This window comes from Tuber melanosporum (genome assembly GCF_000151645.1).
Source record: "Tuber melanosporum whole genome shotgun sequence assembly, scaffold_199, strain Mel28".
Classification (NCBI taxonomy): domain Eukaryota; kingdom Fungi; phylum Ascomycota; class Pezizomycetes; order Pezizales; family Tuberaceae; genus Tuber; species Tuber melanosporum.
In genome coordinates this window covers 18,884-40,643 of record NW_003298862.1, presented here as the reverse complement: position 1 = coordinate 40,643, position 21,760 = coordinate 18,884, and the positions used below count along the sequence as shown (strand labels likewise).

Below are 21,760 nucleotides of genomic sequence, written 5' to 3'. Positions count from 1 at the left end.
TGAGGAGGTCGGATCTGATATGGAGTGTGTGGTAGCAGTGCTTTATATGAGTATGGACCAAGGGGTGGACCTTTGAGACAAGGAGGAGGAGCTTGCACAGTGGTAGCTAGAGCGATTGGTGAGATTGGATCATGTACGAATAGAGGCAGCTGGAAGGATTGTGGCCCAGGTGGAGAAGCAAGAAAACAACCAGAGAGCTCCACTTTATGAGTTACCGAAAGCAGGAAACCTAGTTCTATTGTGGAGGTTCCTCTTGGATCAGTGCCGCGGAGGCAAGCTTGAAGCATGGTGAGAAGGTTCATATCCACTTGGTGATCTAGCATGGCATGGCAAGAGTAGGTGGCTCTACAATATCAATACACAGGAGCTAGTATGGGTCAAGAAGGGTGGATTGAAGGATCGTGTCCACCTGAATGATCTGAAGCGGTAGCTGACACACCCTACTGTTGCAAAGGATGTGAGCTTGGTAGACCAACTTGAGTATGATTGGGGAAGACACAGCGCACGTGAGGGAGAGGTGTACAACCTTGGCGAAGGAGCTCCAGAGACTAATAGGGGTAGTGGGACACATGTGAATTGGTATAGTGAGGCCCAGGGCGTCAGATAAGAGAAGGAGAAGGGCACGAAGGCGGAAAGATCATCATATATCACTCGGTCAGGGAGTAGATAGAAGGAGGCGTCATATGGTAGATTGGTTCCTGTTGCGAGATATATTTGTTTGCCTCCGGGGATGAAGGCTGAGGAGGAGGAGGATCCTTGTGACCTAGGGGGATAGGACAAGGTAGTTTAGAAGTCATGCGGGTCATTTCATCACCCATTAAATGTTCGTGCTAAGTAGTTTGCTAGGCATGCAGAGTTTTCTGTATTTAAGCCATCTTTCTGTTCCTTAGTTTAGGTATGTGCGACTATCAAGTACACCACAGGAAAATCACCACTCTTCAGTTCTTTCAATTTGGCCGAGCCACATTTCCTTTTAGCCTACCCTTGCATAGTGGGTTTATTGATAGTGTGTTGGGTCATTTCTGCACTTATCTACAGTGTGGGTTAACGAGAGGTTACAACTGCATCACGGAGGTGGGATACGGCACGCACAACACACCATCCAATCAACGCAAGTAGAAGAAACAGCGTGACAACGGTGATAGCCGATTTATTGATTGAGGCAAGATAACTTGTGATTATCTTCATGCGGTGGACAAAGTCACTCGAGCAAGGGACTACTCTGCTCTGTAAGGGTGAATTGGTTCTGAATATAGGTGATAGTCTAGGTGATTGTATTCTTTCCTCGATAGAATTTCAAGTTATCATACATGGGATAACTTACCGGTATCGTAATATTATCATAGTACCTTGCATTGACCAAGGGCAAGTTTGTAATGATACATATTATGGATAAAAGAAATCAGATGCGATAAGACACACTCACGTGACCTTTCATATAACTTGCTTTGTCTCGACCCTGATCCCTTGCTCCACTCATCCTCCTATAACTTTAGCGTTATACCACCCCGCCCGGCTCCACAGGAACACCAGTCGTATGATAGCACCCCGGCACGGCCAACCTTCAGAACCACCGACCACCAACCACCGCAACAGCAACAAAAACGACAGCAACAGAATGCAAGCCCCGATCCAGTCTTCCCGAGCTCAGAGCTTCGACGAAATTTACGGACCTCCAGAAAATTTCCTGGAAATAGAGGTTTGTCCTTCCTGTCCCACAGGATGTTCCCACGTGTTTGTGTTGCCCGATGAAGGTGAGATGAGGCTGATGATGGTATCTTGCGTGGTATGGTTCTACTCTAGGTCAAAAATCCGCAGACGCACGGGTTTGGGAGGAAGATGTATACGGATTATGAGGTCGTTTGTCGTGTATGTTCTCTTTTTTATTTCTATGTTTCTCTCTTTCGTCGTTTGTGAGTGACTGGCTGGCCGACTGACTCATTCGTTGCCACTGCAGACGAACATTCCGGCATTCAAGGTAAATTGCCTTCTCTCCCACCCGTTTCTTTTCTTTGTTCTTTTTTTTTCGTGGGATGGGAAAACTAAATGGATTACTATCGCTGCCGTTTTTACCATAATTATAGCTCAAAGCCTCTAGCGTCCGACGTAGGTACAGCGACTTTGAACACTTCCGCGACATACTAGAGCGGGAGTCCTCGCGCGTCACCATCCCCCCCTTGCCTGGGAAAGTCTTCACGAACAGGTTCTCCGACGACGTCATTGAGCACCGCCGTGAAGGGTTGCAGAGGTTCCTGCAAATTGTCGTTGGCCACCCACTGCTCCAGACTGGAAGCAAGGTTTTGGCGTCGTTTGTCCAAGGTGGGCTCCTACCTCTTGACTCACTTGCTCGCGGGATTGATTGATTGAGCGTGGAAACTGATGATTTACGGCTATAGACCCGAATTGGGATCGTACGAGTTGGTCGATTTAATGGGCACTAAAGTATTGTGGGGCGTTTGTGCATGCATGGTTTTTGTGGGTGGGAAATACTGACTGGGCGGGATCATTTTCCTGTTAATTTTTTGATTCTCTTTCGCCCTCTGCTCTTTATCTTTTGCTCGAAAGGAGATTGGATTGAATTGGATTGGATTGGATTGGGCTGAAGGCTTTTTTTAACTGAATGAAAGGGAACGGATTTGGGCTGGGTTGTTGTTACCTCATTGTTTTTTGTTTTTTTCATAATCAATTATTTGGTGTTTTGGCGATTACCCAGCCGACAGCTTACATACAGTACCGGTACTGTACAGTACTTGCTTGCCTTTTCATGGTCTCTATTTCATGAATGCTAGTGTACAAACATGACATCCCCCCCCCACTTCCAGGAAGAAAGCATTAACGAAATTAAACCCCCCTTACTTCTCCCCTCTCAAAAACCTCCACTCCTCCTCCATCCCCAACAAAGTACAAGACTTCCTTTCCCCCCCCATCTCCCTCCCCCTCATCTTCCCCCACCCCACCAGCAGTGATGCGCAAAACCCCACTAACATCCCTCGCAACACCCGTCTCCAATCCTCGTAATCCAAACACCCTCCGCGCAACATGCCCAAGCCCTATAACGAACGCAGCATGCTCCTCATCACGCATGAGCGCCTCGTCAACGTTCACGGATACAACCGTGTGCTCCGCCACCTTACAACAATCCAGTCCACCAAGTCAGCAAGTTATAGCGGATAGAGGAAGAGGAGGGAGGGCAGGGCAAGGGAGAACAGACCTCCTGCTCACGAAGAACCAAATCCATAACACCAACGTAACCCCCTTCTCCTCCAATCTGCAGCAGTAAATCCAGACTCTCTAGCACGACCACCACCCCCTCCCCCCGACCACCGCTCACCCGCGCGGCGGACTCGACGGCTGCCAGCACGGTCGTCGAGAAGCTCCGCGTCAGCGCTGAAGTTGAATCCGTGATTCCCAGGAATGTGAACTTTTCGCTGCGGTCTAGGTGGTGTAGTGGTACTCCCTGTTTTGTAAACTCGTGAAACTTGTTTAGCGGGGTTGTTGGGAGTGGAGGGGAAAGGGTAAGGGGAAAGGGGAAGGGGGAAGAAGGACCAGCTTCCGTAGACCGTCAACGTGGAACGCCCGATCTTGGGTTAGAGATATTAGCACGACTGAAGCGTCCGATGTCAGATGGGTCGCCAGAAGGGCGTGCGTGAGCCAGCTGCTTGGGCTTGCGAGGAGGGATGTTAGTAGGGTTAGGGTGTGCGGGTTCTTTGGAGGGGAGATATAAGGCGTTAGAGGGGTTTGGGGGGGCATTTTTTTTTTTTTGGCGGGGGTGTTCTACGGCAAGTGATGTTGGTATGTTTAATACGATTGCGTGGGGTTGTGTGGCGGATAATACTGTGGTGGATATGTTTTTCTCGGTATCATAATATTATCGTAACTACGGTATGATAATATTATGATACGATATCTGCTGTGTCTGGGTATGATGTAATTGTGTGATAGCTTCGTTTGGGGAAAGGGTTCTCGGGACTTGTGGTTAGGGTACCGTAGGTTATGGTACAATGCAGTACGTTGTCAGTTGGAAGGAATCATGAATTATCACGCGGTATCATATGTGGTCTGCAAGTTCAGTTCCACATATGAATTTTTTTGTTTTATACAATGTAAATGTAATGGAGGTAATAACAACAGGATAAGAACACCATTTCCCAATTCGCCACTCCCACCTACCGCAGACAGACCGAAGAATGGAAGGAAAAAAGAAAGAACGAAAAGAAAAGAGAAAAAAAAGGTAAAGAAACCCAAACATGATGCGGCTATCCAAGCAAGTCAAGGATAAGTTAAGGGAAGAAAGCGGGTAGGATCAGAAAGTAAAGAAGCATACACCCAAGACAGACGGCAGGTAGAAGAAAGGGAGAGAGAAAAAAGAAAAAAAAAGTATGATGATAATAGGAAAAAGAAGCAAGAGAATGGAGAGGAAGAAGAAGCTGACTCTTGGAAGAGGAGAAAGTCAAGTTAATTGTACATCTGATTTTAGCCATATTTTTTTTTAAAAAATTTTAAATTTTTTAAAACGTGAGCAGTTCACATTGCATTGAAATCCCGTATCTTCTTTTAAAAGTTCATTATGCTATTGCAGCAACTCATCCGCAATACGCCGCTTTTTGTGAATCGTCTCGGGATTGGCCTCCTCGCTGAGCCTCTTCGCGCTCCCCTTGTCGTGACTAGCGCTCTCAGTAGTGGAGGAGGGCCCAGCGTTGCCGCCAATGCCGATACCGGAGAGGCTCACGGACTCTTTGTTTCCCATTTCGGTCTGTGGGTGAGGAGCGGTGGAATTGCCGGTCATGGCCGGGTCGATGTCGAAGATCGGATTGTTGGCCATGTCCTCCCAGCGAACCATATCGTGGGACACCTCTTGTCCATTGCCTTGCGCTGGCTCTTTCCCGTTCCCCTGGGCAACGGCGAGGAATTCCTCCGTGATTTGCTCAAGGGTGGCACCCGAGAAGCCTTCGTTCAGAGCGGGGTCCAGGGCAAGACTTCCGGGTGCAGGGGATTGGTCGGAGGAGGTAACGGGAGTGTCTCCGGTTCCCCAGCCGGGTGAAAGGTGACCCGCGAGAAGGCTCTGCATTAGAAGCGATGCACTATCGCCTTTATTCGGTCCCTCCAGTCCCGCCCCACGGCCATCATCTAACTCCCCGTTAGCTTCGATGGCATCAGTGGCCTTGCCTTTGACATTGGAACTCGAACGAGGGGGTTTAGGGCGCTGTCTAGGACGAGCTTTAAACCCAGCTGATTCGTAGCGATCCGGGAAAGCGTTGCGGAATCTATATCAATTAGCAACACATCACAAAAGACAAAGCTTGATCAATATACCTATCACGTAGATCTGTTCCTCGACGGTGGCTCAGTTGGAGGTCGGGGTCACTCTGGATCTTGGACCACGCCGCTCCGTGCTGGGCAGGTTAGCTTTGATTGTATATAGTTTTGAGCGGTCAAGCTGTCGGATGGGTTGCATGATACCTCCCGAGGGGGAGAGTGAAGGAGCGCAATACATACAATATTGAAACCATGAAGAAGACGGGCGTCTTCATCAGCAGTGAACTCTCTTCTCTCGCGACGTTGAACTTTAGGAAAGCTATTGGGAACACCAAGTTTTTCCAGGACCTCAACGTGGTGGAGCTCGGTTTTTGTAGTCTTCTTCCTACTCCTCTCGCCCTCGACCTTGGGAGTCTTGGGCGGTAGGGGGGCAACGACAATGGTATCACCCTCCGGTGCAGGACCGGGTATTGGCTCGGTATCCTCTTCGGACTCAAGATCACTAGGCTTTCTGTATTCTTTGGGGAAACATGTGCGAAACCTGTTCATCACATGGTTAGAAAGGAAAGAGACCCCTCCCCTCCCCCCCCCCCGAAGCGCAAAGAGTTGAGCATTTCAGCAACGAACCTATCCTTCAAATCCACAGACGAGCGCCCATTGAAATGAAATCTTGGATCCTCAAGAACCTTTTTCCAATTCCCCACGCCATGCTAGAACAACGGCAATAGAGGTCAATCACACCATTGCGCATGAATCTGGCACGCGGCATTGACTTACCGTGTGACACCCCTTGATAAGATCATTTGTTTCCTCCTCCGTCCATTTCCGACGGACTCGACGATTAGACGATTTTTCGCCGGGGGTGGAACTTTTGTTTCCAGCCCCACTTTTAGGGGTGCGAACTTCGGACGGTGGCATAGCAGATGGAAGTAGGGTAGGGTACGAGCGACCACCTGGAGTGGTGATCTGGTCTTGGCGGCCGTTGTTAGATTTTGCTCTATCCTTTGATTTTTCCTTCCCTTTCGCAGTGGGTGTAGATTTCGTGGCATTCATTCGGACGTTTATCGAGTCTCGAATGGGCTCCGCTTGTGGCTCTTGACGCGAATGGTCATTGGGCGACTCCCGGGAATGGAGTTGAAGATGCGGTGGCTGTTGCTGCTGCTGCTGCTGCGGGGATTGTTGCGCCTGTGGCTGTGATTGCTGTTGATTAGGTTCCCTACGTCCCTGTTGATACTGCGAAGAGCTATAAGCGTCTTGAGAAGTCGACGGTTCGAGGGGGAGAGGGCGATCTCTAGACTGGGTGTCAGATCCTAAAGGAAACGGAGGGACATCGCGGATTGGAGGCAGATTAAGAGCAGCCAAAAGGTGCCTGGTCATATCCATGATGACCAGAGTGGAGGTGGTGGAAGCGACGAATTGAGTGTCGGCGGAACGTAGGGTGCAGGGCGAGGAAACGAATGGAGGAAAATGGTGCAGTGATGGCGGTGTTAGAGATTGTGGGGGTGTAGGAAGAAGGACAGTGGTGCTTGTCCGTAATGGTCCAAGAAAGAAGAGGGTTGTCCACCGCCTGACTAAGCGATGGGGGGAGCTGCGCTGTGGTGCAACCAAAAAAAGTTTTTTGGTTGCGGGACAAGGTGAATGGGAATGAAAGAAGGCACCCTGCACCCACACACACACACACCCAACACCCACTTTTCCTGACGAGGGAGGAGGTGAGGAGTTGGCAGTGGGAAGGTAAATGTTGGCAGATAACCACTCGAGCACCACCAGTGTCCCGTGATGCAAGGTATTATATGATGTGAGAGTCTCTGCTATTGTACCGTACCGTACAGTAGAGTACAGTACCTGTAATATGGCGAGGTATTCGATGACCAGCCAGCGCGCAAATCGGGAATGACACCGATATCGCGAGCATATAGAATGGACCCTCCTCCCTCCCTCCTTCTCGACAAGTTATTCGCCCACAAGGCGCACAGTGTTTCCTATTAATGCCGCACAACATCAAGCCACTTCTCCACAAGCACGGCAAAGCCATCTGCTTCCAGCCGCTACAGTATGATAGACAATGATATCGTACCCTCGAACATGATAACGGTACCGATACCCCAACATCCCAAACGCCAAGCAGCTTGCTAGTAGTGTACAAAGAAGCCCAGCTTTTCTACTCCCACCGCCGTCGAATTCGTTTTGTCGACACTCAACCAGACCATCCCATATATCTCTTTACGAGACCAAGCTAAGTTATTTTGCCATTATTTGTGGCAAATACAGTATCACGCTTTTAAGGACCTGTTCGGGTATGATACCGGTGGAACAGATTCACGGCATGCCCCCCCCACCCACACACATCTCGCGCATCCGAATGCGGATCCCCCGCACCCGCCCCAGCACAAGGTACCGTATGATAGACTATGATATTACAGTATGATACAGTGAGTTCCATGGATTAGCCCTTCCCCCTACCCTACCCTGCTCCCTCCCTACTCATACTCCGTAGAACCCCGCGGCCCCCGTCTACCAGCGAAGCCCCATAACCATAAAGACGCCTTGTGAAAAGCCTATGATATCTCAACATGTACGAGTACAAGCTTCCACCCTTCTTCTATCTAATCTATGTCATCATCGAACCCATCTCCACGTACGTACAACCATGCCCTTTTGACACTCGTTCGAGGGAATGCTGATACGAAGGACTCCAAGGCTTTCAGGCTTCCTGTACATCATGATGTCTCCGGAAGCCTTTCTCGCTGAACAGGCCTCTAGCCCCTGAACAGATGGCCACTGTTTCTCCAAATGTCAAGGCCAGTATCCTGCAGCTGGCGAATTGCTACCTGCTGCTCTCAATGTGTTCTACCGCCGTGCTCAGGAGCACCACGGAGGAATCCGTCGCTAAAAGGTTTCTTTTCGCATTGCTACTCGGCGATGCTGGCCATGTGTTCGTATCCTCGCTCGAGTATCCCGGGCCAATGTTTGGATAATGCGATAGGCGAGGCTGACGTGTCGTCCTTGGAGGCTACGGTAGCTACCTCACCTATACTGCTGTTGGTGCGGACTACTTTTTCACTCCCTCCCAATGGAATCTGCTCACCCATGGAAATATCACTTTCACCGTAAGATCCTTCTCCCAAATTTTCCTGCTCCCGACAAGTTTGACCAATCTCTCAAGATATTCCTATTCCTCTCACGGAGCATCTACCTACTCGGATGGGGCGGAAGCGCAGGCTCCCAGAAGCCCATCAAAACGAAGAAGAGCAACTGACGAGAAGTATTATCTGGGGCCTCTGTAGTGTACGGGTACTGTACTCGTAAGGATACTCCGTCCTTCGCGGCCCAGAAGAATGAGATAGCCGGGCCGACAGCGGCATTGAATAAACTATTCCACCACCACGTATCCTGAGTACTATCATAATACTGTCCATGCCAATGGCATGAAGAGCATCTGAGACTGGCGTTTTATCTTGAATCACGTGATGTTGATGCCATGTCGTCTTGCATGTGGCCAAGCCGGGCGGGGCGGCACGGCGGGAGCTTGGCGGGGCATCTTGGATGCGAAGCCTCCCGTACTGTATGGTGCGCGCGGCGCCACCCCTAAACCTGAGCAAGGCCAACCCTGGAGAATGACACATATCGCTATGGTATCGGTGATACCGAATATATATGGGGTATGATAGCAGTAGTCGTGGTCTCGGTCTCGTATTGTGAGAGACTCTCTTTCCCGGTCTTCAAGTGGAGACTACAGCACCGACACCGGTACTACGGTATACCCTTTCTCCCAGACACCATGCAGTACCGGCTGCTGGTATTGTGCATGTCCCACTCCTGCTGTTCCGCGGTGTCCTGAACGTGTCTATCGGCACGCCACAGGATCTCTCGGAATTGGCTATCGGGTCATTAGCCCACGACGGGTGTGGTTTAACAGGTTGATACTATAGAATCGTGGGTACCGGTTAATGAGGCCCAGCGTGTCTACAGGCCTCGAGCTACACCGTTCCGGGAAAGTTCCAATCCTTGTCGGGAGTTGTTGTCTCCGAATATACAAGTACCTGTACAAGTACTGCAAAGTAGGGATTCGAGGACGTCGGAGATGGCAAATCACAAAGGATGTTCAAATTCCCCAAGTCCTCTCCCCCCCCACTAAAATCGATACTGATAGCGTAGGCGAAAAGTACGAACCAGACTGCCGGTATCAGTAACTTGAACATGGGGTAAGCCAAAGTACGGTACAGTGCTTGCACGGCACAGCGCCTCCCTATCAACTTGAGACTTGGCTGAAAAGGAGAAGTGTGAGCTTCCAATTAACTTTGGCACCGAAAGCCAGAAACTGAACCTTTTCTTTTTTTCTTTTTTTACTGTAATTCTTACTTGATTCCCCCTTTCCCGTCACTTCTAATCATGGTACTTGCCATATCAAAAACCGGCCAAGCCCACGGCTCTGCACAAGTACGAGCACCAATACAACCTGGCACGAGGAGGACCCAGTACTAGAGCACTTCCCAAGGGATATATTGTTTTGAAAAACCGTTCCAGTGTTTTCTAAATTTCTGGATTACCGCCATTGCGGTGGAGTGAAATTACACATATCATATGGAAGCTGGTAAATGCAGTCATGATAAGATAGGAAGCGTTTTTTCATAGGTGGTTGATTTTCTGGATTTTAGCATGAAAATGTGCCGGAGTTACTTCTACCAGTAAAAACGCTCTGTCATAGATTCCTTCCACTGTATGATAATACTTGAGCACCGTATGTATGGCACCGTGGCCGATAACTGACTCCCAGGGGTAACTTGCAGAGCTGGTAGTTGGAGCCCGGGGTTTTGGTGAAGGGGGGAAAGGTTTGGTCAACTTTATATCAACCTCCTCGCCATATAGCTCTGGCTAAACTTTGAGTTCTGGTATTTCGCCTTCCCCATTGCTGCAAAAAGGCTGGCGTGTGCTACACCGCACCGCACCGTACTTTGGAGTGCGCAGCGTGATAGAAGGGGGAGATCAGGTTAGGGTTTCTCCTCTCCCTCCCCTCCTCTTCTATTCTATTCGTTAGGTTGGAATGGGGTGGTATAGTATGGGCATGGCTCACGGGTTTGAGGCACGGTGCGTGGTGTTCAACATTTGGTGGGTAGGATTGGAAGGCGTGGTGGTTACTTTTTGTCTTTTATCATATCATGCCTCTCTCTCTCTCTCTTCTTTTTTTTTTTTTTTTGGAGGGTGTTTATAAATTCATCTCCCAAGAGCTCTCATCTCTCTCTCTGGGTTCGGGGGGAAAAGGTACCCGCGGTTCTCGGGAGCATAAATCCTGCTGTAGGGGCGCCGGTGGACGGAAGAGGAATGGGAAGATGGTTCGAGGTGTTGAGAACCTGGCTTACCATCATTTCCAAATTGACTTATCTGGGGGATTGAGGGGGGGGGGTTCTGCTGATTCGGCAGGTGAAAGAAGGGCTGCCCATGAGAGCCCACAAAATTCACAACTTCCGGGCCAACTGAGAGAAGGGTTTATCTTAATGCAATAAGAGCTTCTGATATCGGGGCCTGAACTCTGCCGGGGTACTGTAATGCTGCTGCTGCTGCTGCTGCTGTCCATAATCCCGGTCAGCACGGTGCATCTGACTTTCCGACATGAAACTTAAAGCAACATTGCATTTACTTGTAGAAGTGCCATCATCCTACAATACTTGCATGTTGGGGCCGGGCCTTAGAGGGTTGTTTTATGTTTGGATGCGAGTATTTTCTGCGTTTATTTCTCGAGTTGCTTTTACCGCCACCAAAAGAAAAGAAAAAAAACTCAGCTCCGAAATCAGGCAACTTGGGCATGGGTTTAGTGGGGGGAGATTTGTAAGGGTTCCCGCTCCGCTACAAAGAGGATTACCAAGCTATAACGAAGGGTGGTTGAGGTGGTGCTTTCCGAGAATCCGGTATGCGTGATTCATGGTTCGCTGGAAAGGGTGCGAGATTCGCCGTGTTGCGCATTCTTTGTCCAGGATATCATACGTTATAGTGAGTGGTCCATTACCTTGAGAAATGATCTGTATCTCGTACAGCCCCTCTTATTCCGTATCCACTTTTCGCTGTCTGTGGAATTATCTATTAGGGTTAGGGTTAGGGTGCGAAAACTTTCAAAGGTCCGATGGGAAAATGTGTGCCACCCAATTTGGGAAGTAATTGTGCAATGTGCAGCTAAGAAAAAAAAAAAAAAAAAAAAGAAAAAGGAAAATTTGCTTCTGTTCATCCGTCCGTCCGTCCGTCCCAACTCTGTTCCCTGAAAGGAAAAGGAAAAACCCTAACCTCGTCCCTACTCATCTCATTCCTTCCAAAAGTCCGGTAATAATACGGTAAGGTAGAGTAACTGTCAAATGACTACAACTTCTCCACACCCGTTTTCCCCAGTCGCGCCTTCTTCCATCTGTTTCTGTCCTCGTCCCTTGCTAAGCCGTTCAACCTGTGCCGTTTTGCGCCTCTGGAACTACGCCTCCAACTGCTATCATACCCGGATTGTTGCGCGAGCAAACACCCTTCCACCTTACCCAACCCATCCCCCAACCATCCTCCCAACCGTTTAGCTCTTTCCCGGTCCCCTAGGGCCCTGGGGCTTGGCCCGTCCTCTGCTGCCATCTTAAAGGCGGTGAGATCCCTCGGGAGACACCATACAAACAATCGCAATGGACACTATTTCACCGGACGAGTCTCAGTCTGATGTTGCTCCAAAGGGAATCGCGAATAGTCAGAGAAAGAATAAAGCATTCGAGCAATTGGATCGCCCCGGCTCAGTTCGTGTGGGTGGAGTTCTTTATCCGGGACTGCTTCACTGTCCACTGCTAATGGGGAGTGTAGATTAATGTGCAAGGAGCTTTTATAGTGGACGACGATTCATCCACCCCTCCTCGAAGCGGCTCTCCTCCACGCTCTACCGGACCGAGCGAGACCAAAGACATCCGTCTACCGCACCACAAGGCTGGAGTATCGCACATTGCCGTTGATGTAAGACATACCGCTCTGCCTAGCCCCTATCGGTCGCTCACATCTATCTTTCATAGATTGGCGGTTCACTGGCAAAGTGCGTCTATTTCACTCGAGATCCCAGTGGTCAGGGTGGAAAGCTGAGCTTCAAGAATTTCGAAACCGAGTATATCGACGACTTGATTGGCTTCATGGATAGTCTTGTTAATGGAAAGCGCTCGGGACAGGGCCATTGCATGGTGAACAAGAGGGACCGTCTGCACATCATGGCCACTGGGGGAGGCGCATACAAATACTACGACAAAATTAAGGAGGCATTAGGAGTGGAGATCTATAGAGAAGATGAGATGGAATGTTTGATAGTTGGTGAGCGCGCGCACGTGCCCGCGACAACCTTCATCCGGCTTCGACGCTGAGTCTAATTGGTCCGCAGGTCTTGATTTCTTCATCACCGAGATTCCCGATGAGGTTTTCACATACAGCGAAGAAGACCCCATGCAATTCGCTGAGCGACGAGTAGACATCTATCCCTACTTGGTTTGTGATTTCAGCGCTTCTCGTGTGCTGCCTTATGGCTTCTAACCTTTTGTCGCTGTAGCTGGTGAACATTGGTTCCGGCGTTAGCATGATCAAAGTTTCGGGCCCTCAACAGTTTCAGAGGATTGGCGGTTCATCGGTACGTATTCCGTCTCCGTGTCTTGCGAGCATCACTGCTTTCGGATCGCGCAACGGCTCACTTTTGTTAGCTTGGTGGCGGGACCCTGTGGGGCCTTCTGTCGCTTTTGACATCGGCAAGATCGTTTGATGGTATAGCTTATCCAGCGTTGAACTCACCAGTATAACACGGACTAATCGCGCCTGCGCAGAAATGTTGGGGATGGCCGAAAAGGGCGACAATGCCAAGGTTGATATGCTTGTAGGTGACATATATGGTGGCGGATACGGCCGGATAGGCTTGAAATCCTCCACTATTGCCAGTAGTTTTGGTAAGGTTTTCAAGAAGCAGGTAGAATCCGGGACGGAATACTCTCCGGAGCCCTCCACCGCCAACGGAAAGAACAGAGGCTTCGAGCCCGAGGACATCAGCCGGAGTTTGCTCTACGCAGTCAGGTGAGTTACGGGACGATAACCATCCGATTCAAGACATGACTGACAATTCTTAGTAACAACATTGGACAAATTGCATACCTTCAGGCCCAGAACCATGGCCTTGAACACATCTACTTTGGCGGTTCCTTTATTCGAGGTACGACTGTTAGCGGCCCCGGTATTCCGGGTCTTCCACTAACACCCCCTTAGGCCACAAACAAACCATGAACACCCTCTCCTACGCCATCAAATTCTGGTCCAAGGGCGAAAAGAAGGCATACTTCCTCAGACACGAAGGGTACCTAGGCTCCGTCGGCGCATTCATTCGTCGACAGCCCAGAAATTGGGGTCGTCGGTATAGTGCCGGTGACGAACACCCGTATCCGGGCATCCGCTTCAACGATAAAGAGGTTTGAGTACAGCGCTGGTACCACTTCCTTCCTGAAAACGATATATATCATCAAGTTAGAGGGTTGATCTTTTTTTCTTTTCTTCTTTCTTTCTTTTTTATCGGAATAATCCGTTGTTCGTATGGCGTTGGCATGCTTATTTAATCCTCTACAATTTCTTCCTCTACAATTTCTTCGCCTCTCCTCATCCTTCCCTTTTTTTTTTTTCACTCGCTAAGATGAATTACAACGACTTGTATGATAGGCCAGTGAATCGCTTCCTGCCTATCTACCTAGCATATTATCCTGGTTCAACATCTTGATTGTGTGCATATATGTATGTGGAATGTTCGAGCTTGGCCAGAGCAGAACAGAGGAGATAATAATATTATTATATATCTAGGAGTTATGTCACGCTGCGTTCGTGCGCACTTGCTGAAATGGCCATGAATTTTTAATAACAATACAATAACATAGCTGGGATGCTGCAGGTGTGAATAAATGAATCAATGAGTGATGAATAACTAGTACGAGTATAATGTCCCCCCTCATCCCACTCTTCGGCAAGTGAATTATGGCTGGAGCGGCCAATTCGAGGTCTGAGCAATGGATAGATAAATGGATAGGTACTCGAGCACAGTACAAGTACCGGTGGGAAGATAGGCAGGTGGATAAGGTGTCGGATAGCGCGTGATCAGCAGTGATAGTTCCCCGGCGCGGTGGGTAGGCGTGTGCTGCGGACAGCAAACAGGGTCAGCACAGCAGCAGCAGCGGAAGCAAGGCTGTGACCCCTCTTTCCTTCCTTCTTTCCTTCCATACATATCATACCAACAGAGAGAGAGGATTGGTGAGGTGAGGGGTTTGATGATTGGGTGAGTGAGTGACCCGATGTGAGGCCTGTTACTCTACTGGACAATACAATCGCCAAGCCGGGCCAAGCCGAGTATATCTCGCCGCCAAGAGAAAACCAACTGGACCTTCCCTCGTCCTTTTCACTTTCCCGTCGCGAGCGAGTAGGCGAGCCACCACTGCAACCTTCACCCCATCCCTTCCCCACCCCATTCATTCTTCTACGGCGACAACGACAACAAGAACAACAAAAATAGTAACAACAACAACAACACCACCACCACTGCAGCCACCATGAAACTTCCCACCGACTTTGCAGATAATTATATCGCCCAGCTGCTAGAGAAAGAAGCCGCAGAGCAGAGTTCGCGCCTCAGCAGGGTAGGCAGAGCGGGCGCGCCAAAGCCGAATACGCGATTTCTGCGGAACATTGTGCGGGAGGTGGATTCGCATAATGCTGCGTTGCTGGCGAGGGAGCAGCGGCGGCGGTCTAGGTCTCGAAAGAGGGAGAGGGAGAGGGAGAAGGAGAGGGCTAGGGCAAGGGGAAGGGAGAGGGGAAGGGAGAGGGAGAGGAGGAGGGAGAGGTATAGGAGCAGGAGCAGGAGCAGGAGCAGGAGTAGGAGTAGGAGTAGGAGCAGGAGTGGGAGTAGGAGGAGAAGGAGGAGGAGGGAGAGGGAGGAGGAGGAGAGGGAGGATAGACACTCGAGTGCAAGGGCTCGGAGGCATAGACATCGTCATCATCGTCGGCCTCGGTCTCGGTCTCGTTCTCGTTCCCAGTCTCGTTCTCGGTCTCGGTCTCAGTCCCCGCGCCGACATCACCGCCACCATTCTCACCACCGCCGGCGCCATCACCATCACCGCAGCAGTACCTCCAAAACCAAACGGCTCTCCCCCGCCCCCCTTGCCGACGAATACCAAGAAGAGCTAATAGGCCCACAACCCCCCCCACCACCCGCCCGCGGTCGCGGTGGCACCACCAGCACCAATGGTCGAAACCCCATGGACGCGCACTTCGATTCCGCTTACGACCCAACCCAAGACTCTCTATTCCACCCCCCCTCCAACCTCCCCTCCGACGATGATGACTGGGATACAGCACTCGAAGCCTACCGCGATCGGCAGAGATGGAAAAGCCTGGGCGCGGAGCGGTTGAGGGTCGCGGGGTTCAAGGAGGAGTTTATACGCACTTGGGAGAAGAGTAGGACAGGGGGAGAGGAGGATATTGAGGGGATCAGATGGGGGGTGAGGGGGGGCGTTAGGGAGTGGGATCGCGGGAAGGTTATGGAAGAGGATGGGGAGGTCTTTGTCAGTGCAGGGTGGGAACAGGAGCGGGAGAGGTCTTGACTTCCTTGCTTGCTTGCTCGGGTTTGGTTGGGTTGCATTTCCGGCGTTTTTCTTGATGTATTTCTTGTACCAGGGCTATGGATTGGTTGGATGATGGATGGATGATAATTGGCTTTTTTTTTCTTTCCTTCGTCTCACTCTTCTCTTTCTTTCTCCTTTTTCTCTTGATGCACCATGGGTTTGTTGTGGTTGTTCGTGTCTTTCCTCGCTCATCCTTTGTTTCAGACGGACGGTATGCATATCATAGACAACGACTTGAACATAGGCGCCGCAATTACATTACATAGCCTGGGTGCAACCAAAGAACGAAATCAATGACGCGATGAAAACGGATTTCTCTAGTATAGTGCAGTGCAATATACGTTTACCATCTTCACATCTTCAGCAATGAACTGTACTAATACGTGTACTCTACTACTGCGCCGAATAAGGTCATGCAGCATCACTCGCTAGGGTAGAAGACAAGAAATAGTGGGAGTGACCTTGCCATCACTCCTTTCTCCCGGCGGGGATAATAAACATGTCCTACGTGAGGACTTCTTTTTTTGCGCTGGGGGCGTCGGGAATCCGTCGACGCGGTGACTGGATGATGTTGAGCTGTTTGGAACGGTTACAGGGTCCGAACAATTCACTAACTTACAGTACCAGTAGTGTTACTTCACACTTATTGAAAAACGTCGCGGGGGCAATTATATTATTCCCTCTTAAAAAAACAAACAAAAAACCGGCCCCCACCCACGTGTCCCCATCGAGAGACTCATGCCTCCCCCTTGCCCGGGCCCCCTGTTGTGCAAGTGACAATTAGTATGCATAATTGGAACTGACTGGAATTGATCTACCGCTTACCCTGGATGCAATCATCACCACCGCTAGGGACTGTAAAAGTATTGTTGGTGTCTAAATGATTAAGAAGCCTTTTTTGGGTCACTCACCCCTCCCTCAAGACCACTGGCGTCTCGTCGTTCGTTCCCGAGTTTCAGGACCTTTTAGTGCGTATTTTGTCCTCCGGTCTTCGGAAAACTAGGCTTCAGTCGCTCAATGGTGACCTGGCTAATGTAATTTATGGTGTCCGGAGGAGTTTATCGGTCTCTTCCTCAAGTGGCGATACTATCGCCCCAATCAGCGTGAGCGTGAGGTCCTGAGTACAGACCAATTCACGGTTCCTAGGTCACCTTGTATCTTCCCAATATGGCTCTGTGTTTTTCCGGTGTCCTAGCAGAGTTGTCAACACCAATTGTGTTGTTTGTAGGAAGTTCTCTCTCAAGCGAAAGACTCTCGGCTCTAACGTGGTTTGAATTTACGTACAGTTAGCCAATTTCTCCGGAATGAGTTGACAAGTGTGGCCGATAGTTATATCCGTCACGCGAAGCATGGTGGGAAGAAAGACCTGGTTGAACCTCCTTGTGCAATGTATCCAGATAAGGCACGTGACAGATATATCGGCATTACTCGAGGTGAAGCCATACTTCCATCTAATCTGCCATTGGATGGAAGTAATCGGGTTCTCGATTCGCGAAGACCCGTCTCCACCCTCGTTATCAAGGCTCCCAACTCCTATAACCAAGATAAGTAGACTGTAAGCTAACTTGGGATATGTGAAAGAAAACCCTTCGACTGTCCAAGAATCCGCTGGTCCAGCTCTGTTATCTGGTCCTGCTGTCACAGTGATTATTAGTTTAGTCACTAGTAGTATATCGGGTTACATACCGTATTACTCGGATAATTGAACCTGGAGCTGGGACATTGGAGTTGCCTTTGCTGGTAAGGTGAGGCTATTCCATTACTTTTTCCCAGTCTTAAACTGGGGCCCCGGGGGTCACGTTTCGCAGTGTTTTCACCCCTTATCCGGGGGAGAGGAGCTTTCGGACGTCTTAGAGTGAGGTTCAATTATTCGAGTTCGTACGGTATAAGACGAATGCTAGTCGTGGAGGAACTAGCAAACTCCTTCACCGCCCAGGGGAGGGACCTATATTCTCCTTTGAGGGCCTAAGGTCTGAGAACTCCCCTACAACATCTTGGATGGCTAATTGCGGGAGTGCGCACAAAGACTCAAAATGGATAGGTAGTGTTTGTCAGGTGCCGGCTCGAGTCGAACCATACTCTATCATGGTGGACTCGAGCCGGCTTGACTCGCAAGGAAATGGACTCGAGGTGCTTGAGAATTCTTATGAAGCTCGAGCCTGAGCTGGCTGGAGCCTGCATTTGTTAGCAGGCGTAGGATATCACTGACACTAGCTTAGCGTGGTTGAAGGTGGAGCTATACCGTAGAAATCTGAGGAGAGAAAATGGTATTTAAAGTAGAAAATGTAAAGAGGGGAAAAAAGGAAATGAATTGTAGGCTGTATTTTCGTAGAAGACCTGATCGTCCTTTATTTGCAGTTCTCCTATGCATTTAACTTAATTTCCCAATCCTCGACTTCTCATAACCTGAGCCAAGTTTAGACAAACTCAAGTTGGATCGGCGCGGAGAGTAAGTCAGCTCAATGGGCTCGAGCCTTAAGCCTAGAGCTTCCCAGCTCATGGCAAGCACTACGGATAGGAAGCCTTTTCGTAGTCTTTCAAAGGGAGGGGGGAAAGAAAGAAGAACAGAGGAGGGGAACAGGACAGGCGAGGGAAAGAGATGACGATGGTGGCCAACCAAACATCACCCCAGTACAAACACCCAGACGTCAACCCATGACGAAAAAATTTTGCCGCAGCAATTCCGGTTCACAAACGTTACCCTACCGGTGGTATCCAAAGTTGAGAAGATGATGCTCCAGTAACGGTATTCAAAGTCAAAAAGATTAGCATTTTAATTTCTAATAAGGACTCCGCCGTAGGCCCCTAATCTTCCTAAATACTTTTAAATATCTTGTTTATCTCCCCCGCGGATGACACAAAAAGGTAAATTGAAATATTACAGTCATAACAAAATAGGGAGAAATAGAAATTTTAAGAAAAATTTAATAACTAATTTAAGGGAATGGAGTTTCCTGGCAAGGTGTTAGTAACAAGTATTTTAATAAAAATTAATATTCTCTGAACAAGATAGAAACCGGATCTAACTCCCACCCAAGTTTCGAAGTTATTAATGTAATAAAATATACAAGTAATTACTTTTATAAAATATTTTTTCCCTAATATATTGTGCAGAGACAAAATTAACCATGATTCAACAGAGGAAAATCTTTGGCGATGACAACCACACTCACCCACCAATCCACTATCATGAAAACTAAAAAAAAATTAAAAGATGTAAATACATAGTAGAAATTAATATTTGGTATACCACCCGTCAGCCTTAATAATTGCCTCTATTCTATCCACCACTGATCTAGCTAAAGTATCAAAAACCTTTGGGTTAAGAAGTTCATAACAATGAGTGGTGGCCTCTACTATTGCCTTCTTGACTACATTGACATCATCCTTCATAAGATAAAGCTCAGGGTAGTACTTGTGAAGCTTACCTTTCACCAGAGACCAAATATTTTCAATTGAATTGAGATCTGGTAAATAGGCAGGAATTTCCATCAGTGTAATTCCCTGCCTTCTGAGCTATTTCCTAAAAGGCAAGTGAGTCTTAGCATTGTCAATGATAAAAAATACCTATTCTTCTCCAGCCTTTTCTCTGGTATTTTCCCATATGCCTAGAAAGTCATAATGATCATAAATATCCATAATTGACTTCCCAGTAACTCTATCCCTAGCAGAAGAAGGATCAGGAAAAATAGGCAAAAAAAACCATGAGTTTAACTATAAAAACAACCAGTCATCATCTGGCTAATCCCTCTCTCCTCTCTCCTTGCCTTAGGTTCAACACAATTCTTATTCCCTTTCTCATATGGGTATCTGAAAACACATTTTCTCCTCTTTCCTTCTCCCCTTTCTACAGCTACCTCATTCCCCCATATTACCTTTCTTCTCTACATCTCCTTTGTCCAATACCTATGAGCTAATGCCTATTCCAACCTTTCTAGAGTTAGATCCTCATCTAAATGAACTCTCTCTTATGCCATCCACTTTCTAAGGTGCTTTTTTTCAAGTGTTCTCCTTATTGTCCTACTAGAAACATTGGGAGCAACTTGCTCAGCAATATCAGAATAGGTAGTATGGTGATTTTTAAGAGCTTCCTCCACCATAGTATCATCCTGTGACTTGGTAGTTTTGGGATGTCTTCCTCTACCCTTATTCTCCTTGCCCTCTTGATGTCCTTATGTAATTGTTTTTCTGACAGTTGTATAGAGGATATTAAGGTAGTGGGAAATTTGCCGATATCTCATCTGAGACTCATATAACCTGACAATCTTCCTCCTTGTAAACTCAGAGAGATGTGTAGAGGGAATAGGTTTTTTGGCATGACTGTGAAGAATAGGAGGCATAGTTTATTGAAAAAAGGAATTGAGCAGAATGGTTTCTTCTTGTTTGACTTAGAGCAATTTTTTTAGGTATTGTTGAGAGTGCGGGGTGATGAAGAGGGATGGGTTGCCACCGATTGTTGAATCGTGGTTAATTTTGTCAACACACAATATTATCGTAAAAATAGAAAAGGTGGGGACTTCAAACCCCTGTCTATCCCATAGCTACGAGTAACATCCACCTCCGCGTATCATATCATACCATACTCCCCAGACCAGATCTCCGCCCTACCGGGAATGGTTGAAACACCCAGGAAAAAGGTTACCTCCCCCCCGCCCCCGTACGGCGTCTTTGGGTGAGGCCGGGCTGGCTGGCCACGGCCCGTGGCTTGATAAATACTATCATACTCGTCTGGTGGCAGTGTCACGGCCGTCGAGCCAATCTACATGCCAATCTTTGAGTGCCTCATCATCTACAGTACCATAGTCATCTAATCTGCTGTGGTTTCTTCGAGTTTGATCCAGCCCCGTGGGTCCAAGATCGACCCTCGCGACTATGATAGCAAATCCAACAACGGATGGGGGGCCGTTTTAATTATCTGAACTCTGTTTTCTTGATAACGTGAGTGTTGGTTGGATGACTTCAATGTGATGGAATTCACGAATATGCACGGACACCTGCCGTACCAGTTGGGACATCAGAGTCCTGCTGATACAGAGCCGTTGCTGGTTACTACAGTGCAAGTAGGATAGCTTCAGGTGTATCCATCATTGGAAAGGTACCGTACAGGCAAGCAATTCGCTTTCTTTCCTCAATCAATACCGTTTTATATGTTCTTCATATTACTTTACCCTCGATCTCCAATTTATTGTTCATGATATGAGACAATGAGTATCGGTTGAGAGCTGTAGGAGGAGCATCTGGAAGGGGGACAAGTACATGTACAAATTTCTGCCGGGGCGCTGCTCTTTTGCTGGGCGAAAGAGAATGACCAAGAGGGCCGGCTTTTTAGTGTCGGGCACTTTAGCTGGTTTACTGGACGATGTGATGGTGGTTTCATTGGTGAGGATACCTGGGCGTGGGTAATATAAAGTGGCTGGGTCACCAGATTGAGTCTATCGTTAAAGCAGCCGGAGAGAGGGAAGCCAAAGCCTGAGGGTATCGTAGTCTGGCTGGAAGAAAGGCAATGTTACTCATGCCAGCCCATGTTAGCGGGGCGGGTAACTGTTTGCAACACATGTGTAGCACCAATTTTAAAATCACTACTAGTGTATGGACGGTGATTAGGTCATGTACTGTACGGTTTACATAACGTAACCAGGTTTTCATACGAGTATCTCATCACTTGCTAAAAAAACACAATTCAGCACTTCTCGCGGATGGCTTGGGGAGATGGAATAAATTGGGCATTTTTTGCGCCCCGGGATATACGAGTAGTCTGGCGGGGGCGGTTTAGCATTTAACGTACGGCACCGCCAAGCGGGACGGCGCACGGATGCGGGACGGCCAACTACTTCAATGTCAACATATGTTCTTATCATGTAGGT

The 21,760-nt window shown here is 48.6% G+C and overlaps 7 protein-coding genes; 4 read left to right on the top strand and 3 right to left on the bottom strand.

Annotated features, from left to right (window-relative positions):
- The first annotated feature begins 1,521 nt into the window (after window positions 1-1,521).
- Window positions 1,522-2,724, top strand: GSTUM_00000508001 (uncharacterized protein). XM_002837637.2 has 5 exons: window positions 1,522-1,699; window positions 1,804-1,869; window positions 1,958-1,978; window positions 2,085-2,319; window positions 2,397-2,724. The coding sequence occupies exons 1-5, from the start codon at window positions 1,619-1,621 to the stop codon at window positions 2,429-2,431; spliced, it is 438 nt and encodes a 145-aa protein (XP_002837683.1). The 5' UTR covers window positions 1,522-1,618; the 3' UTR covers window positions 2,432-2,724.
- Window positions 2,725-2,750: 26 nt separating this feature from the next.
- GSTUM_00000507001 (uncharacterized protein) lies at window positions 2,751-3,750 on the bottom strand (the record flags this gene model as incomplete). XM_002837636.2 has 3 exons in its annotated part: window positions 2,751-3,129; window positions 3,212-3,457; window positions 3,547-3,750. The coding sequence occupies 3 exons, from the start codon at window positions 3,748-3,750 to the stop codon at window positions 2,842-2,844; spliced, it is 738 nt and encodes a 245-aa protein (XP_002837682.1). The 3' UTR covers window positions 2,751-2,841.
- A 334-nt stretch (window positions 3,751-4,084) lies between these two features.
- On the bottom strand, window positions 4,085-6,674 carry GSTUM_00000506001 (uncharacterized protein). XM_002837635.2 has 5 exons: window positions 6,034-6,674; window positions 5,884-5,966; window positions 5,497-5,797; window positions 5,314-5,393; window positions 4,085-5,264 (listed from the first exon to the last, which is right to left on the bottom strand). The coding sequence occupies exons 1-5, from the start codon at window positions 6,307-6,309 to the stop codon at window positions 4,571-4,573; spliced, it is 1,434 nt and encodes a 477-aa protein (XP_002837681.1). The 5' UTR covers window positions 6,310-6,674; the 3' UTR covers window positions 4,085-4,570.
- Window positions 6,675-7,420: 746 nt separating this feature from the next.
- Window positions 7,421-8,647, top strand: GSTUM_00000505001 (uncharacterized protein). XM_002837634.2 has 5 exons: window positions 7,421-7,688; window positions 7,754-7,894; window positions 7,957-8,191; window positions 8,279-8,366; window positions 8,423-8,647. Exons 3-5 carry the CDS (start codon window positions 8,031-8,033, stop codon window positions 8,513-8,515), a joined length of 342 nt encoding a protein of 113 aa, XP_002837680.1. The 5' UTR covers window positions 7,421-7,688; window positions 7,754-7,894; window positions 7,957-8,030; the 3' UTR covers window positions 8,516-8,647.
- Window positions 8,648-11,506: 2,859 nt separating this feature from the next.
- On the top strand, window positions 11,507-14,087 carry GSTUM_00000504001 (uncharacterized protein). XM_002837633.2 has 9 exons: window positions 11,507-12,020; window positions 12,079-12,225; window positions 12,282-12,570; window positions 12,638-12,741; window positions 12,803-12,880; window positions 12,951-13,011; window positions 13,071-13,314; window positions 13,368-13,450; window positions 13,504-14,087. The coding sequence occupies exons 1-9, from the start codon at window positions 11,907-11,909 to the stop codon at window positions 13,707-13,709; spliced, it is 1,326 nt and encodes a 441-aa protein (XP_002837679.1). The 5' UTR covers window positions 11,507-11,906; the 3' UTR covers window positions 13,710-14,087.
- A 1,139-nt stretch (window positions 14,088-15,226) lies between these two features.
- Window positions 15,227-16,086, top strand: GSTUM_00000503001 (uncharacterized protein). XM_002837632.2 has 1 exon: window positions 15,227-16,086. The coding sequence occupies exon 1, from the start codon at window positions 15,531-15,533 to the stop codon at window positions 15,873-15,875; it is 345 nt and encodes a 114-aa protein (XP_002837678.1). The 5' UTR covers window positions 15,227-15,530; the 3' UTR covers window positions 15,876-16,086.
- A 694-nt stretch (window positions 16,087-16,780) lies between these two features.
- Window positions 16,781-18,462, bottom strand: GSTUM_00000502001 (uncharacterized protein). XM_002837631.2 has 6 exons: window positions 18,139-18,462; window positions 17,919-18,071; window positions 17,583-17,851; window positions 17,483-17,531; window positions 17,263-17,429; window positions 16,781-17,156 (listed from the first exon to the last, which is right to left on the bottom strand). The coding sequence occupies exons 5-6, from the start codon at window positions 17,337-17,339 to the stop codon at window positions 17,039-17,041; spliced, it is 195 nt and encodes a 64-aa protein (XP_002837677.1). The 5' UTR covers window positions 17,340-17,429; window positions 17,483-17,531; window positions 17,583-17,851; window positions 17,919-18,071; window positions 18,139-18,462; the 3' UTR covers window positions 16,781-17,038.
- Between the last annotated feature and the right edge of the window lie 3,298 nt (window positions 18,463-21,760).

Bases quoted from the DNA above. Each gene is read 5' to 3' on its own strand.
- GSTUM_00000508001 (XM_002837637.2), top strand. From the start codon at position 1,619: ATGCAAGCCCCGATCCAGTCTTCCCGAGCTCAGAGCTTCGACGAAATT. The intron at 1,870-1,957 runs GTATGTTCTCTT...TTGCCACTGCAG, and splicing joins ATTATGAGGTCGTTTGTCGT to ACGAACATTCCGGCATTCAA. The intron at 2,320-2,396 runs GTGGGCTCCTAC...TTACGGCTATAG, and splicing joins TTTGGCGTCGTTTGTCCAAG to ACCCGAATTGGGATCGTACG.
- GSTUM_00000506001 (XM_002837635.2), bottom strand. From the start codon at position 6,309: ATGAATGCCACGAAATCTACACCCACTGCGAAAGGGAAGGAAAAATCA. The intron at 5,394-5,496 runs GTATGTATTGCG...TAACCTGCCCAG, and splicing joins TTCTTCATGGTTTCAATATT to CACGGAGCGGCGTGGTCCAA. The intron at 5,265-5,313 runs GTATATTGATCA...TAATTGATATAG, and splicing joins GGAACAGATCTACGTGATAG to ATTCCGCAACGCTTTCCCGG.
- GSTUM_00000505001 (XM_002837634.2), top strand. From the start codon at position 8,031: ATGGCCACTGTTTCTCCAAATGTCAAGGCCAGTATCCTGCAGCTGGCG. The intron at 8,192-8,278 runs GTTCGTATCCTC...AGGCTACGGTAG, and splicing joins CTCGGCGATGCTGGCCATGT to CTACCTCACCTATACTGCTG. The intron at 8,367-8,422 runs GTAAGATCCTTC...CAATCTCTCAAG, and splicing joins ATGGAAATATCACTTTCACC to ATATTCCTATTCCTCTCACG.
- GSTUM_00000504001 (XM_002837633.2), top strand. From the start codon at position 11,907: ATGGACACTATTTCACCGGACGAGTCTCAGTCTGATGTTGCTCCAAAG. The intron at 12,021-12,078 runs GTGGGTGGAGTT...TGGGGAGTGTAG, and splicing joins ATCGCCCCGGCTCAGTTCGT to ATTAATGTGCAAGGAGCTTT. The intron at 13,315-13,367 runs GTGAGTTACGGG...GACAATTCTTAG, and splicing joins AGTTTGCTCTACGCAGTCAG to TAACAACATTGGACAAATTG.
- GSTUM_00000503001 (XM_002837632.2), top strand. From the start codon at position 15,531: ATGGACGCGCACTTCGATTCCGCTTACGACCCAACCCAAGACTCTCTA.
- GSTUM_00000502001 (XM_002837631.2), bottom strand. From the start codon at position 17,339: ATGGCTTCACCTCGAGTAATGCCGATATATCTGTCACGTGCCTTATCT. The intron at 17,157-17,262 runs GTCTTTCTTCCC...AAACCACGTTAG, and splicing joins GCACAAGGAGGTTCAACCAG to AGCCGAGAGTCTTTCGCTTG.